At 33.8% G+C, this 17,067-nt stretch overlaps 1 protein-coding gene across 1 annotated transcript in view; it reads right to left on the reverse strand.

Annotated features, from left to right (window-relative positions):
• Positions 1-17,067, reverse strand: part of Cep290 (Centrosomal protein 290kDa) — a 40,707-nt gene extending 23,640 nt beyond the window's left edge. The window contains exons 1-11 of the mRNA XM_085942775.1: positions 16,780-17,067; positions 10,346-10,433; positions 8,890-8,972; positions 7,441-7,614; positions 6,419-6,554; positions 5,724-5,860; positions 5,294-5,404; positions 3,883-4,149; positions 3,268-3,458; positions 2,035-2,352; positions 1,799-1,950 (exon numbers count right to left, since the gene is read on the reverse strand). Coding sequence (XP_085798901.1) covers positions 1,799-1,950; positions 2,035-2,352; positions 3,268-3,458; positions 3,883-4,149; positions 5,294-5,404; positions 5,724-5,860; positions 6,419-6,554; positions 7,441-7,614; positions 8,890-8,972; positions 10,346-10,433; positions 16,780-16,962 — 1,840 coding nt within the window. The 5' untranslated portion in view covers positions 16,963-17,067. The remainder of the gene's footprint in view (positions 1-1,798; positions 1,951-2,034; positions 2,353-3,267; positions 3,459-3,882; positions 4,150-5,293; positions 5,405-5,723; positions 5,861-6,418; positions 6,555-7,440; positions 7,615-8,889; positions 8,973-10,345; positions 10,434-16,779) is intronic.

The following is a 17,067-nucleotide window of genomic DNA, read 5'->3' on the forward strand; positions in this document are numbered from 1 at the left end:
AAAGACCTTTATTATTTTAAAAATCAGGAAAATTTTATTTTTACAAAAAAAGGATACAAAATTTTAGGTATCCCCACTATTTTTTTACGTAATCCCCGTTACGATCGATGCACTTGGTGAGCCGTGGCACTAGGTTCTCGATTCCCTAGTAGAACTTCGGCCCTGCCGACCTCAAAAATTTTCTCATCTCTTCCTCCACGTCCTCGTCGATCGTTTTCGAATGTTGCTTCGGGTGAAGAAAAAGAAGGAACTAACTCGGCGGCAGGTCAGGGCTATGACCAGGATGACGGAGGACATACCATTTGAATGAGTCCAAAAGCTTCAAAAAGACCTAAGCGCTTTTCACATGATTTTTTTTGTGAGCTTCCGTCAGTATTTTGGGCACCCAACAAGCACATCTTTGCATACCCCAATTTTCCCCTCAAAATTATTTGTATTGTAGACTTACTGACGTCTGGGATCAAAATTACGAGCTCACGGGCTGTCAGACGGCGATCTTCATTGATGGATTTTCTTCAACAAAACGTCACCAATTGAGGACCCCCTTCCTCTCTCCTCCTCATCATGAATACTCGTTTTACCACTCGAAAACTCAGTACACCACTTCCTGAAATTCCGTTGGTTCATCACATTACCATAATTGGATGTGAGACGACGATGGAATTCAACAGGGTGGATCTCCCTCCTGGTTGAGAAACCGAATGATTGAACGCACCTCGCAGGCGGCGGGATTCGACAGCGGAGCGTCCATCTCAAACGGACCCAAAGGTCATACTGAAGCAGCTACCGAGCCGGCTCACCACTCGTTCTGGAGAGGGAAGTCTACTCTACACGCCAGTAATCCCATCTTTTGAGAAATAACAGCCGCATCGCCAAAAATAAATAAAGGTCTTTAATTCTTGGACAACCCTCATACAAAGAGAAATTTTAACCAATAAAAAATTAAAAGATTTTTGGAAATATATTAACTGAGAAAAATATCCAAATATTAAAATATATGAATATATCTATTCGTTTTTTCAGATAGACATACGTAAGATTATGTTTGTTGGCATACATACCCCACTATGAACGATAAGTAGCAGTTATGAAGATACCGACTTCTCGTTAATATACTTTTAGTTAATAGTCACTCTTTTTTATATATATGTTTTTATAACATGTGTGTACAGTTTTTCATTCATATAATATTTTTTTTAACAAAGTAAATTCCACATATACATATTGATAAACTTTTAGCCAGCTCTTACATCTAAACTCGTCTTGTCTGCCACACAGCCATAATTCAAACCTTCTAGCAACGTCACTCCGATGTTGCATATGAACATCTAGTGACAGTAGCGTGTAATCTCTCGAAACGTGGATGTATTGGGATGCGGCAACCCGCGAGCTGGTATAGGAATGACAAATTCGTACGTGTGCATATGCGTTCTAACGGCTTTGACTCACAGCCCGAGACAGCAAATTTGTTGCTAGCAGCACTACATATTTTTTTCAAACTAAAAAGTCGCATTCCACCAATGTGCGGAGCTCCATTTGGCAACAAGTGTTTTGTGAATAACGATGATGTCACATTGACGTATTCGACACAATGCAGATGAGACCAGTTTTGATGTGCGAGCCAACTTACATGTGTGTTAATGTGTTAAATTTTACAATTTCGGTAGATTGTAGCTAAATTGTTACATTAAAAAATGAGTCGTAACAACAAACAAGTCGGCCATCCCTGCATACCGCACACCCACAATAATTCATTGCTTATGTTTTGGGAGTTCATTCCGTTAATATTTAGTCTTACCCTTTTCTTTTATAGCATCCAGTATCTCATGCAATCCTTTCCTCAATCCTTCATTCTCATCGATCAGATGCTGATAGTTTTCCCGAATTAATGTAATCTCTTCATTATCCACCGGAGACTTCTTATTTGGTGACGCCTTTTGGACATCATTACTATAAAAAAATTACAAAATTTAGATTTAACTCAGTAAACGAAATATTATCAAGATTGTATTATCGGAACTAACAAAGCACAACCTTTCATACGTGGCATCGCCTGATCCATCATGGACTACAGTGATTTCCTGCTCAAAAGCTTGCCGATTAATGTTCTCTTCGGCAAGTATGGCCGCCAGGAAATGTTCCGGAAGCTTGACTCCCTTACTCTTCACGTAATCATACAATTTCTTGATACACTTCTCTTTTTGCCTGAGTTGAATTTGCAGAGAAATTTTCTGTTCCTCTAAGAGAGCGAGTTTTTTGACAGATGCATTCAATTCTTTCTTTCTCTTCGAATGTTGAGAGAGGACACTATCAACCGTAATGGGCTGCTCTGAAGGTAGATTAAGCTTTTTTCTATAGTGGAAATAGAAAATTATTAAAATAATTGACAATACTGCAAGATATATTCAATATTCATTCATTTGAATTTACAATTACCCGCACCTCACCTCACCACTCCACCGCTGCTATCTAACCACTTTACCTTCTCATGATTAAATAGTGTCCGCTTGACAGAGTACTTTAAATAACAAAATTTTGTTTTTCATTTGATTCCATTTTAAAAAATCGTAATCATTTCAATTTTTTAATTTTCAAAGACACGTCTTATAATTTGTGTGAAAATCCATTCATTGGAATTAAAATTAAAATAATGCATCACAAGTACAATATAATAACAGGTAAAGGTACCCACGGTGGCCGAGCGGTAGTGCATTGGCTTATTAAATCATGAGTCTTGGGTTCAAATCCCAGGTCTGGTAAAACCACATGTTGTTTTTTCCGTGTTAATTAAGACCAGTGGTGCACAACCTATTTGAAAGAAGGGCCAATTTATTGACTTTCTAATTTTTCACAGGCCGCAGTGGGTTAAGTGTTGAAATATATAAAATATAATAATTTATACTAGACGAAAAATTCATTTCATTATTTAAATTTAATAATTACATATCAGCTACTCCAATCACTCTCCACTCTGCATTACGTACATAATATGTATTTGTAAATAGAACTTAGTATATAGGAAATTAGATTTTTGTCATATTCAATGAAAAATTTGGTGATGAAGTTCTTATTATTTTGGGCCGCAACAAATGCCACTGGTCACTGGTTTAGACTCTAAGCATGGTTCTAATCTAATAGGTTGAGCAAGTAGCAAATCCTCCGTTTCTAGTAAAAAAAGCTAAAATGTAGCCGAAATCCAAATCAGATTGAAGACAAATTTAAAAAAAAAGATAAGTTCATTTTAAATATTATATGAAACACAGTTACCTCATAACAGAATTTTCCAATTGTACTTGATCAAGGAGATGGACATGCTTATTAATGTCCGCTACCAATTTTTTGATGTGCTCATCTCTTATCTGAAGTTGTTGCTTTGTCTTTTTGTTGGCGTGCATGGCTTCTTTCAAGCCCAACTCTCCGCTTTCAAATAAATACAATCGCTTTAAAGCTTCAGCGAGCTTCAATATGAAAAAAAAACATAATAAATTAGCATACGGTGCACTCAGCTGTGATTCCTTAAATCATTTACTGGAGTAACATTTTTTTAAAACACCGCTCCCGCCAACGTTGCATCCTGCAAGTACCTAAGAGTTATGAACCACACACCGCAGTGACATCTTTAGAGACTTGCAACTTTGTTATCCAAATAAATTTGATACGCGATATTTGTTTTAAAGATTAATTATCAAAGAATAGTTGAACGTACAGTCGAAATAGGGATTCACAATAAAAGGAAAATATTTTTCGCATTTTCTTACAAATGCTAGTCATTTTAGAATTGTATTTAATTTGGTTTTCGGACTTACTTTCATCCCCAATCAGTTTGGATAATAAAAGTTTTACTGAACCTAATTTAATAAAAAGGTTAATATAACAACTCACCTCAATTTCCTTTATCTTCAAGCATTCTTCAAGGTCATCATTTTCAATTTTACATCTCTGCATTTCAATTTTAAGTTTTTCAACGACATTAGTTCCTTCAATGCTGTCATGAGATATTCCCATTCTTAAGTTATCGATAGTAGTCTCGTAATTTGCTTTCTCTTCTTTCAATCTCTCAATGGTTTCTGCGGAGTAAAGCATTTCTTCTGCCGCTTCCGACAGCTTGCTTTGAAGACGTTGTATTTGATCTTCCCGCTGTTTGAGCATCTATAATTTAATATCAATATTTTATACACATTGATCCATCTAGTTTTAGTAATCTTTGCAAAATGTATTAATAATTAAAGTGAAACACAATATTGAGAGAAGAAACATTGATAATACAATATATTTGATTTTTGAGCTGTCAGCATATTATGCTCTTCCCCCTTCCTTCCTTCTTTCCTCGACACTTTTAGAGATAATGTAGTAAAGTTTACACGGCTTCAGGTGTGCCAGAAAAGGTTCAGTTCAGCTGTCAGCTGAGAATTTAAGAAATTCCGCTCAGAAATTGAGAGCTCTTTTTGCCGTGAATTGGACACATCTGGGTTGTAACATTGCCGAACATTCCATGGATAGAGGTCGTGAATTTGACTCCGAGACCGAAACACTGGGTGAAATACAAGGACTACTTTTCACATTTTAGGTAAAGGAGGCCTTCGAAATATACCAGAACCCTGACAGTGTTAATAATAGGAATGATGAACAATGATAGCTACTTTTTCAGCAAAATCTAATATTTGATCTGATATCTCTGGTCATTAGGAACAAAGTGAAATATCATTCCCTTTTTACAACAACAATGAACCGTGAAAATCTCAAGCAATTGATTATACATATTATTACCTTTCTTTCCTTTAATTTAATTTAATTTTTCCTAAACTTATACCCTGTTTACACATGCATGGATTTAATGCTGACAGTACATATTATCACGGCCATAACCAAAAAAATGCACATGTAAACACGTATTATCGTGCAAATTGCAAGATTGCATGCATGGATCAAAAAAGTTCAGAAGCTTCTGAATTTTCAGGCGACAATTGGACTGTGTGATATCTGCGCCTGCGCAGTAGAATGATAGTGGCGAACCTACAGGTAAAAAAATGAACTACACACCGCACAGAGAGTTATTTTGAGGTTAACCGATTTTCATAACCTGTCAAATACATACATAGTACCATACAATGACAACGTCGCATCTCGCTTACTCTTGAAGATTGAGATTGGAGAGACAGTCAGCACTTTTACATGTAAACAGTTATTATCGTGATAGTTTAAAATACACACTATTGGTGCAAGTAAATCCATCCACGTGCACAAGCGCTATTAAGCTTTAAAGATATATAATTCTTGGATGTCAAAATTATACCTGTGCAAAAAAATTAGGCTCAATATCTCCGGTACTCTCTGGTTTCTCTTGATATTCATTAGGCTTATTTCGAAGATCTTCTATCTCGGCTTGTTTTCCTCTCAGAATATCCTAGAATTAAAAAACAATACATATTCAAGTTATATTATAAACATACAAAATAGAGTGAGGTTCGATAGTGTTGGCATAAAATAAAACATGACGAGAGCGAGAGATAGCAATGCAATAAGCTTGATGTATGTGAAGTCGAAAATAACAACCGTAACATTTATCAGGCCAGCTCTGCAAATTACTGTGCACTAAAAGAAATTGCATCTGCACACATTCATGGTTCAATGGTCCCACTATATCTGTGCCTACGTATCATATAAGCATCGCACATAGAATTGCGTAATATTATGTACAATATTTATAAGATATATTATTTTACCTTCCATTCGTTAATTCTCAACTCCATCTGTTGAGCAAACTCATCCAACTGAGCGTCTTGGCCGTGGTTTGTCTCAGTTATATTTTGAAGATGGTTTTGTAGCGCCAAGTTAGCATCAGATAAGTCCTTTACTTTTTCTAAAACAATTACCACAAGTAAGCAGTACAGTACTATTTTAGCAAGATAAAATCAAAAAGCTCATATTGCAGCGGGTAAAATATAAGAAGACTCAAGATTTATAACATTATCTATAACAAAAAGAAGCCTTAAGAATTTGGTGGTACAGTACTTAATGGCGATTCGGCTCTTCATTTTAGTCGTCACAGAAAAATGAATTTATAAGTTTAAAGTAGCTGTCATCTTTGAAACCTACTGTGATGTATTGTACACAGGTACAGAGGACACTTTATGTCATTAAAGATAAATGACGGTGGAGTAAGTCAAGATTATTTTTTTTATTTTTTAAACTCTTTCTTTAAGAACCAAGGTGTGTGGTTGCTAGATAGGTCCCATGCAGCTTGGTTTCGAGAGAAGGAAGTGTGGCACTAAAATCTTTTCATTCTGACACATTTGTAGCATCATGGAAGGTCGTGCACAAATTGCGGCTGCATATACATGACGGGTGGAGATGGGGTAACTCAAATCATTGGTTTTTAAAGGGAGACAACACGGCGTAAAGGTACGAAATGACTAACCATTCAGATGTTTATTTTCGCCCCTGGAATTGGTGACCAGTAACGTCAGTTCATGAATGTGGCGTGTGGCCTCCACCAGTTTCTCTTTTAAATGATTCAACTTGTCACGGAGCTTTTTGTTTTCTTCAGCAATAGCCTAAAAGTAAAGAAAATAGATCATATTATATAAAAAGTGCAGCCCGTGTCAAAACGACATATTGTGGACATTTCTGACAATTTTATTTTGAATTGATAAGTTGCAAATCAATCTCGCAAATCTATTGCAATTGGTCATACGTGCTTGAAGAATCTGATGTTTGCCATATTAGATACATCAAATTAGTCAGAACACTCACTTTATATTGAGGGCAAAATTGCTATGGGGTCGTACATATAATAATAATGATGCCACATGCTAGTGGAGGGGGTGGGGTTAATATAATGTGATGATATAATTAATTGGTTGATTAGGGTATTGAAGAAAATGTGATATCATAAAACCAACAAAATATAAACTAAATTAAAGTTTTTTTCTGAGAATATAATATTCCGAGATGACATTCTGAAATTGATCATTTTTAAGAAATGGGGGGGGGGGTTTAGAAATATGACATGATTTAGACAGGAGTAAAATATTTTGTGACCAAAATTAACAAAGGGGTGATCGCAAAATACCCAAACACACATGTTATTTATGGATGACTTTAACTACTTTTTAAATTATTAAAATTTGATTTAAAAATTATTTAAGCATAATGCAATATCGTAAGAAAATATTTTTTAGCTGGGATTTATAATAAAGCTTCATTTGAAAATAAATTATAGTAATTTTATAGATGGCTACATAATGCCTGTACATAATATTATTTTGTATTGTGAAATTTTCGATCTAGTTTGAATTTGAAACCAGAATCTTTTGCATGCTAGATTGCTAGTCAACAATGCAACCAATTACCTTGTTAATAAGTGAAAGATCACAGAAACTTTTCCTTATTCGTTCTTTTTGGTTAAATAACAATCATTAAACACTTTTTTAAGCTTACTTGGAGGTCAAATAGAAGCTCTTTGATGTGTTGGTTTTTCTTCTTGAGGGAATCTCCTATCTCTTTCATCCTATCTAATTCTGATATAGGGTCCGGAGTCGAATCACTGTCATTGTCCCTCTCTTTCATCAGCGCCAGTCTCTGATCTTCTAAAGCTGATATTTCTTCAGATAACTGAAATAATATATTTAAAAACAATAATTATTGTTTATAGTGATCGTAAAAATGAGCATTTGAGTACGATGTAACATTCGTAACAATCTAGAATAAGCGTTTATATTTAAACTAGTTTTGATTTCTGTCCCGGGTTTACTACTATTATAACAGATTTTTTTTAATCAAATTTATTTATTTTACATAAATATAATGAACATAACAAATTATAAATTCAAAGCGTTCACGACATGACATAAAATTAGTGTTTTTTAAACAACATAGGAACAATTTTTACAATGAAAATATCGTCACTGTTCTGGCAGAAAACACTAATTCGAAAAAATTACATATTGAGTTAGTACCAAAATGTTCCTTATTTCAAACTTTACCGTCTGGAAACCTTCTTAATAAATAAACGGTCTTTATTTTAAAGTCATCCTTTTTACGATTACTTAATAAACTCACATGATAGACCATTATTTCAAACATTTTAACAACTTCAAAGTCAAATGACTCAAAACTAGTATTCTCCAGTTAGTGTGTTCTGCCAGAACAGAGACGATATAAAGAAATATGAATTAATAATACAATAAGTAATAAAATAAGAAATAATATAAAATAACAAAAATAAAAGTAGATGGAAGCACACAGAGTGATTACATGGGCAGGAGTCACCTAAAGACTACAAATAAATTATAACAACTACTCCATTTTATCTTTGGGCAAAAATACACACAAAGTGGCACCAAACAAATATTATTTTGCAAGAGATAAATATATTGTATTAATTTGAGATTTTTAAACTTTCAGACCCATAATATGAGTTGAAGACCACTGTGTGAGTGTCTGCTAAGTCTATGGTGTAAACCACTACTACATGCAAAAAATAGACTATACAATTACAAATATGTAGTCTACAGATAAGTGGAAAAAAAGTGTAAACAAATATCCCAGGATCAGTTCACGTCTATCTTTAATTAGGGTACCTACTTGTATGATAGAAACAAAACAAAATGTTCAACGGATTCAACTTGGTGGCAATTCACAATTAATTTTATAAAATTGAAAATACAAGTGTAATAATCATAATTCATAATATTTGCTAGGTATTATGAAATATACTGTATATATGTATTATGAAACATATTGTAAAAATAAATTCATTGGTATACTTATACAAAGATCTGTTGAAATGTTAAAATTAAAATATTGTAAAAATCAGTGGTTTACTTTTTGACAAACAAATAAATAAGCACAGTATGTTACCATAAAAGAAATTAAATTCTATTTTACCTTTTCAAGAATCCCTTTGTTAGCTTCAATTTCATTTTCCTGCTGGAGTAATTGCTCTGTTAAATCTCTGGTATGAGTGGAATCTGCAATGGTTAAATAAAAATATACCTATAAATTGAATAGTACTATGCATAATAAATGTATATACGTAATGTATCATGTTGACTAATATGTATATTTTTGCCTGTATAACTTTCAGAATTTCAATAGCGGTTGTCATCTGTAAATGTGTTATTTTTTTGGTAAAATTGCTGTAAGTACTAATAATTTACCATTAATGCAGGTAAAGCAGAGTGCAAACATCTAAAATAATTACCCGTGAAAACAGAAAGATCTTTGAAGGTTTGGTTAGGTTTTTTTTTCTAAATGGGCTTTTTCTGATATGACACAACATAGCCAATCACATGTTTTCAAAGCAGTCTGCAAGAGGGAGTCTATTTAAGTATGTACAGTGACTGTGTTCCGCCTAAATGTATCGAAATTACTTTTTTTAAACAGAGTGCAAATTTTTTTTTTTTCGACCATGTCCGATCCTAATAGCATCATATGGGTCTCCACAAAGTAGAGGGTTGTATTAACAGATTTTTGTTTTTTTACGAGAAATGGATGTCAGCCACTTGCTCAACCTATTAGGTCCATACCCTGACTCACACATAAATTGAAAAACAATATGTGTTCTTGTCAGACCCAGGATTCGAACCTGAGACCCACGGCGTGATAGTCCAGCGCTTAAGCCACGCGGCCACCGTGGGTGTATATTTATTAGTAAGAACTTATTGACTTGCGGACAGACATGGCTAGAGTTTACGTTTCACCCCTATGTTTCATATGTGAGCCTGTTAGCTTCTTCGCTTTGGAAGGTCAATGTGTTTAATTATTATAGCCACATACAGTTACTTTTATTTCTTTTACTTTTCCTGACTGGGATTTTATTTTTAAACACACCAAGTTGACACTTATTATTATTATTTTTGAATGGTCCCAAGGTGAGGGAGAGAGATCATACCTTATCATGCTATGAGTTTTATACTTAAGCGTAGACAGGCCATCTATTTTTGTAGTCTTAATGGTGCTACAACCGAAATAGCTATCGACTTTAAAAACAAGCTGTAGAAAATGGAATTCGACCGAGTAAATTCTCAATTGTTTGATTAACTTTTATAAAATATTTTACATATTGAAATATGCCTCTCTTGTTTTATAAATGAATGCTCTCAAAAGAAATGTTATAAAACATTTTTGTCAAAGATCTATGATAGTCTAATAACGGTTTAATGCAGAGATGGGCATATAGACATGTTTCATAGGCATAGAATGTGTAAGATTATTGACTCACTCCATAAAAAACTTTCATATTGAAATAGGCTGTTTTTTCTTAATTAATGAATCACCTTATTCAGTAAGAGGGTTTAGTTTGATTTTAAATTCAACAAATATCTCCGAGAATATTACAAACCTTTTCTTCCTTTCTTCAGTTTCATTTCGGCTTCAATTTCACCTTGCTTTATGGCCATTTCATCCAATTCAGAAGTCAGAGATTGAACCTAGATAAGAACATTATATTGAAACATTTATGACACAACAAAGTTGAGACAATAATAATTGTGTATATTATAATATTACATTTGTCTCAATCTGCTTGGGAGTGCTGCAGTACCGCAGTGCATATGGACGAGCCGCCACTGTGTATACGTATATTTCCAGTTTATATGTGTATCCAGGTATTCTACACAATTTGAAAACTTTTATTCTGGATTTGTACTTTTTCTGTTTAAATATAATTATTATATATATATAAATCCAGCTATCATTGTTGCGTCCTTTTACCGACCCCACAGTATATCGTCCATCAGAAAGACTTAAATTTAAATAAAGTATATCGTCGCTTAAGAAACAACACCGCGGAAGTCAATTAATTAAAATTTTCAAGGGCAAACAAAAACCTTTTTTTAACTAAACACAAAAAAAAATAAGTTAAAAGGTATCAATTTTTAATTTTTTGAGACGGTTTTTGTTTGCCCCTGAAAATTTTAATTAATTGACTTCCGCGGTGTTGTTTCTTTAGCGACAATATTCTTTTTGTCATGCATCTGACGACTGTGAGGTATTTAAATTTTTGAAAAACGTTTATTTAAAAATATACAAAAACAAAAAACCACCTTTTAATAACCCGCTTATCGAAACTCCTTTCATATTAATACATTAAGGCTTCCTGCATATATTTTGTGATAGTGGGTAGTGTCTCATGCGTCCGACTTGTATATTTCGTTAGATTATCCCAACAATCGGACGTCTTACATCGTTGCCACTATTTCATTATTAGATATGTTGTTATTGAATGTTAAAGCGTTCGCGTGTTATTATGAGTATTTTGGAGACTATTATTTAGAATATAAAAATTGGAATAGTACTCGTATATATTATTATGGTTAGTGATATGAGATATGTAATGTTGGGTACTTTCCAACCTTTGTCTTTTCATTCTCCCGCCTCAATTTTCTTCCGTCTTTGCTGGAATACCTACTTATTTTTAAGTATCGGAGATCTTGATATCCTCTATATAGTAGGTGGCAGTAGCGAAGGGTGGACGTAGGCTGTTAAGATCCGCCATAAATAGTTTTTTGTTAGTCATACGTATTTGTTTTTATTGAACTAAGACTACAATTTACAGATGGTGCTGATTAGTCTTAAAAATCAATTAAACCCTGCCTAAACCAAACCATAATAGTTTTGCTATGCTTTGGGCGATACTTCAAAATTGTACACACTTATTAGTTTTTGTTGGATTAAGAAAGAATACATATTATTACAAATACTGTTGGTTCATTTTTTTAAATTCAATAAACATCCTAAACGTCCATAAGATGTCTGAAGTTACATTTGATTTAATTGCAAAAACTTAGATATTTTATAGATAGATGAGTATCTTTTGACTGTTATTTATTATGGCTTGGTTATGCAAGGTTTAATTGCATTTTAAAAACTAACCAACACCGTCTGTACATTGCAGTCTTATTTCAATGAAAACAAATACGTATGACTGACAAAATTTAGTGTGCATTATTTATAGCTGATCTTAACAGCCTACCTCCATCCTTCCCTACTGGTAGGTGGTAATTAAGTTTCACAATTCTCTGATTTACTTGACTCTGATAAGTGAAACCATACTTTGCGGATCCATAAAATTGTATAAGCAAAGAGAGTGTTTAATATAAAATTAATAGCATAATACTCGTATAGGTACCTACATTTGAATAAACACAATAAAACTAGATATTTATTTAGTTTATATAATGTCATCATTATGGTCCAGGGCCTATCCGATGCTGGGTGAAAGAAAAATAGTCATAAGCCACAAAATTGTTTTTAATACATCCATATTTTAATAGCCAATGGATAAATTATATAACATTACTAGCTGACCCAGCAAACGTTGTTATGCCATATAAATTATTTCTAGTGAATATTTTGGTTGTTAAATAAAAAATAACGAATGTATCGTAAGTGTGTGGGGATGGGATCTATGACAGAAAGAGGAATGGAGCGCTGTAGACGATGACCGCCGATAAAAACAAAAAAAACACCAACCATTCATTTTCTCAATTCAAAATGAGTAATGATGTTCATAATGAATGAATTACCTGTGACAGGATCTCGTTGTTTAATGTTTATGCAATATCCGTCTTGTCCCTTCCAGAAAATTGGCGGATATTGGAGAGCGTCGTATGAACGGTGTGTGTCAGCGATGAACTCCAGATTATTGTTTCTTCTTCGAATCACGATTTCTCGCGTCGATGTGCGGTCGCCAACCATGATTCCAGCAATGTCGTCAATAACAGGCGCACTGAATCGACGCACGTGCTCTCCAGCTGGTGTTTTATCAGGATTTATGACAATAGCGTGATTGTTACTTTGCAATTCGTGCATGTGTGCTTTGAAGAATTTCAATAATTCATTGTGCTCATTCAATAGGGCGTCCAGTTTGCCGACGATGCGCCTGGCATTAGGCGAATTGAGGCTATTGTAGCTGCAACGTGCATCCACACGATTGATGTCCTCACCGCCCATGAAGTCGATTTGTAAAAAATTATGTGGTTCGTTTGGCATTGGCAGCAATGAGCCTACTTTGTGGTATACTTGGCCTTTGATTTTGAACGTAGAATGGAATTGTTGACCATTTGCCGCAGTATTGTGAACTATTTCTGTTGCTCCGAACGAAGTCATTTGGAAGCATAAATTGAATGTGCGAATGGACTTCAGGAACAGGTTTGAATCTGGAACCGTGCCGATGAGCAAGCCATTCAATGGTTCTGGTGGTATCTCAATTTCTGGTAGTTGCACTTTTCCTGATGCGCAATACATCCCGGCTGACTCATGTTTGAATTTGAGCGCATGACAGTGGGGACATTCTTTGTCCATAGCACCAATCAGCACTTTCGGATGAGCGGAATATTCAATATCTGGCTCGTACTCGAATGCGAAGCGAAGGAACGAAGCGGATGTAAATGCTCGATGTACTTGTTGGCGTTGTCAGTCATTTGCTCTGCGTGTGTTAACTACGAACCGGCGCGCTTGGCTCCGTTCCAATTGTCGTTGTTGATTTCGTTCAGCTCGTGACTCTTGTAATTGAGATGCACGGAATTGCGACATGCTCACACGCAAGTTTTTGTTATCTTGTTGGATTTGTTCGTCTGTTCTTTCGGCTCTACTATTTCGCATGTTTGTTGCTTTATTCGTTTGATGGCCCAAATGGCCCCCCTTGCGTCTTGCTGGCATTGTGCACTGTAATACACGCACACAAAAATAGATAACTTAAAATAAATCGTGTCACTGATATCGTTAAAATAATCGTGTCACAATAAATCACTGCGTTGTGATATGCCGAATGAAATGTCAAAATGACGCGACGCTTCTCTTGAATTCTTCTCGGACGTAGCGCCATCTGTCATTCAACAACATAAATAATTTCGTTCTGTTTGAAATACGAACGACGGTTAAATTTGTTCATACAAAAATAATAAAATCGCGATTAAAAAATGGAAGGGTAGGGGTAGGAGGATGAAAATTTGGGGTTATAGGTATTTTTTTATGCCAAATAATAAAAAAAATACAAAAAAAAAAATTGTCAAAAAAATAAAACAAAAAATTTTCTGGATAGAGATTCCCTAATCACTTAGCGGTATGAAATATACTTGTTGATCTATTCTCATACCTAACAAATATACATAAAAAAATTCATAAAAATCAGTCGAGCAATTTCGGAGGAGTTCGACCACAAACATCGTGACACGAGATTTTTATATATATAGAGATATAATTTAGAAAAACACTAACTGAGAGAGTATATCACAACCAATAGAAAAAACTTCTTTTTGAAAAAAGTAAGCCAACCAGTCGGGAATCGAACCCGGCATCTCCAACGGGTAAACGTCCCAAACTCGTCGCATTCAGCCATTATGCTACGGAAGACATACTAATGACGACAAATATTTAAGCTATTGGCTATTAAATACCTACCACTCAGCGCTCTTCGAAATCATGTTTTCTAAATTATATAATGTTCAATAATCAGAATGATATATTCTTAAATCTTGTGAAATATTCGTTTGAATAAAAGAAATAGTTAGATAAATTATATGTTTTTCCTTGTGATGTGTAGAATAATAATAGTATACACAAATAAACATGGGACGCAAAACGGCTATAATAATATAAAAATGCTCATATTTCAAAACAATGTTTCTGTGGCATATTATTGTCTTGTAATAACCCATTCAATTGTAAAAATGTGTATCTTCATTAGAGGGCGGCAAACTCAAAGACTGTCCTAGACGGCAAAAGCCCTAGCTACGCCACTACTTTATCTTAAAGGAAAAGCATAAAATGTAATGAAACAAATAAAAACACGGGTTTTATAATGAAATATTATTTATCTTTTATAAATTGAAAACAACGTAGTATTCAATAATAATTGGGTGTCGTGACACACATAAAAACTATTTTCATTTAATTGGGACATAATACCTTAATATAGTTAAGGTAGTTGATAAAATTATACAATAGTGGATAAGAGAAAAAGGTACCTACCCGATCTGTTCTTAAAAATAATCATACAAATTAATAATAGAAAAGAACAGCTATACCTAAATAAAAAAATAATAGGCACCCAATATGTACTTCAAAATAGTTACACAATTTAATAGTTAAAAAAAAACAAGAACAATGCCAAAATAAAGTTAAATTTTTGTGGTAAAAACACAATTATGACATTGGATAAGAAAAAAGTAACCCACTATATAATGGAAAATCGTTTAACAAAAAACAAAAAACAAGAATTACCTATAAGTACCAAAATAAAGTTAAGATGGTTGATAAAAACATACGAGTATCAATAAAATAGCAAAAAATTGCTCAACTCAATAAAGTATCTTTCCCTACCAACAAAAAAAATAAAGATATTTATAATACTGTACAAAAATTTAATACTAAGTAAGTTACTAAAACTCCAAAACAGTATCCGAAACAATAACGGTAATGCGATAAAATAATAATACCTACCTACCTAATTTACCATACATCGCGACTATCCCGAAGGTCACATCATAGGAATGAGTAATGAATAAATGATTATTATTTTTGCATCACCCGTGCTGGCATTCAAAATCTGGAATACAGCGTTGCCAACCGTAGGACGTACGACACATTGTAAACAAAAGATACATGCACAAATATACACTCATTGCTAGTAGCGCCGTCAGCGACAAAACTGCAAACTACAAATATATATGTTGTTCCTATGAGGTAATAAAACTGCGTCTGGGCTATTTTCTTTTTAGACTCTATGAGCGGTTGGGAGACGAGAAAACGTAAAATTACATGAATTCAATTTTGCGTCCGTATACCGGACGCCGAAATACAGTTGGACGCAATATTGAATGAAAGTGTCCTATTAGATGACGCAGTAATGATAGCGGGATGTATATATATATATATATATAAACATATTATATATATTATTATTAAATATAATTCGACCTCGAAATGGCACCATGCTCTCGTCAACACAGTATATGGACAGATGGCCGGCCCGATGCAATATAACAACCTGTTGGCGCCACGACGAACACATGAGGCCGGTACATCATAAAAACCAATATTTACGTAAAAAAAAAATCATCAAAATGAAAAAAAAACATTATATTTCATAACCTATTCATATCAAATAATAATAAACAAATAATCATTTTTTAAACTATTTTATGTAAAACTAGTTGGTGATCAATGTGTTAAATAAAAAATAAGTAAAAATTTTAATGTTATAGATCCACCAGTATAAGTGAGGGCGCCGCATGCTAACATTTGACATAATATCATTCAATAGTTTTTATACTCGCATGGCCTTAGTTCTAAATTCGAACACCGGACAATTTATGATGGTACATCTATAGTTCATACTTGACATTTTAATTCGTTTTTTGACAATAAATGATTCAAAAAGATAATATTTCTGCGGTCATTAATAGATGACAGTGACGAAGGATGGAGGTAGGCTGTTCCGACATAAATAGTGGACATTAAACTTTGTCAACCATATGTCTTTGTTTTCATTGAACTAAGATGTTAAATTCAGTTAAGTGGCTAGTTTCAGCCATCTTCGGAGTTTAAGTGAATCTTGTTTTTAATTTGATAGGTTCTTTAATGTTTTATATAGGTAATAAAGTCTTTAAATAATATCTTCAGTGCCAAAAAAAATGGTCAAAATCGTTTTTCGTGATTTTCGCAAAAAGTGCAAAATGTAATAAATAGAGCGGAATTTGGAACTGGATGCCTCTATTATACAATTTAAAATATTAGGTTTGTCGACAACTATTTTACTATTTTTCTCTATACCTGTTCTCCTTTGTATCGAAGCATATCCTGCGAAACGATAAATAAGGCTTTCATATCGCCGAAGCTAATTTCGATATCGCCAGGGTCCATCCAAGAAATGCTTTCATACACTTTTTCCCTATCTTCATCTTTTATGTCTTGGTAATTGAACGAAAGAATCGTTTTCCAATCCAACTCTACCATTTTCACCTTATCTATTAGTAAAACAACTTAGTTATGATTTGTTTACGTATGTAAGTACACCACAAATGTCACAACAAATCGGCCATGACACAACAAATTTGAATC

Source organism: Rhyacophila brunnea, unplaced genomic scaffold (assembly GCF_057557595.1).
Source record: "Rhyacophila brunnea isolate RB1 unplaced genomic scaffold, BYU_Rbru_1.0 scaffold_15, whole genome shotgun sequence".
Lineage (NCBI taxonomy): Eukaryota > Metazoa > Arthropoda > Insecta > Trichoptera > Rhyacophilidae > Rhyacophila > Rhyacophila brunnea.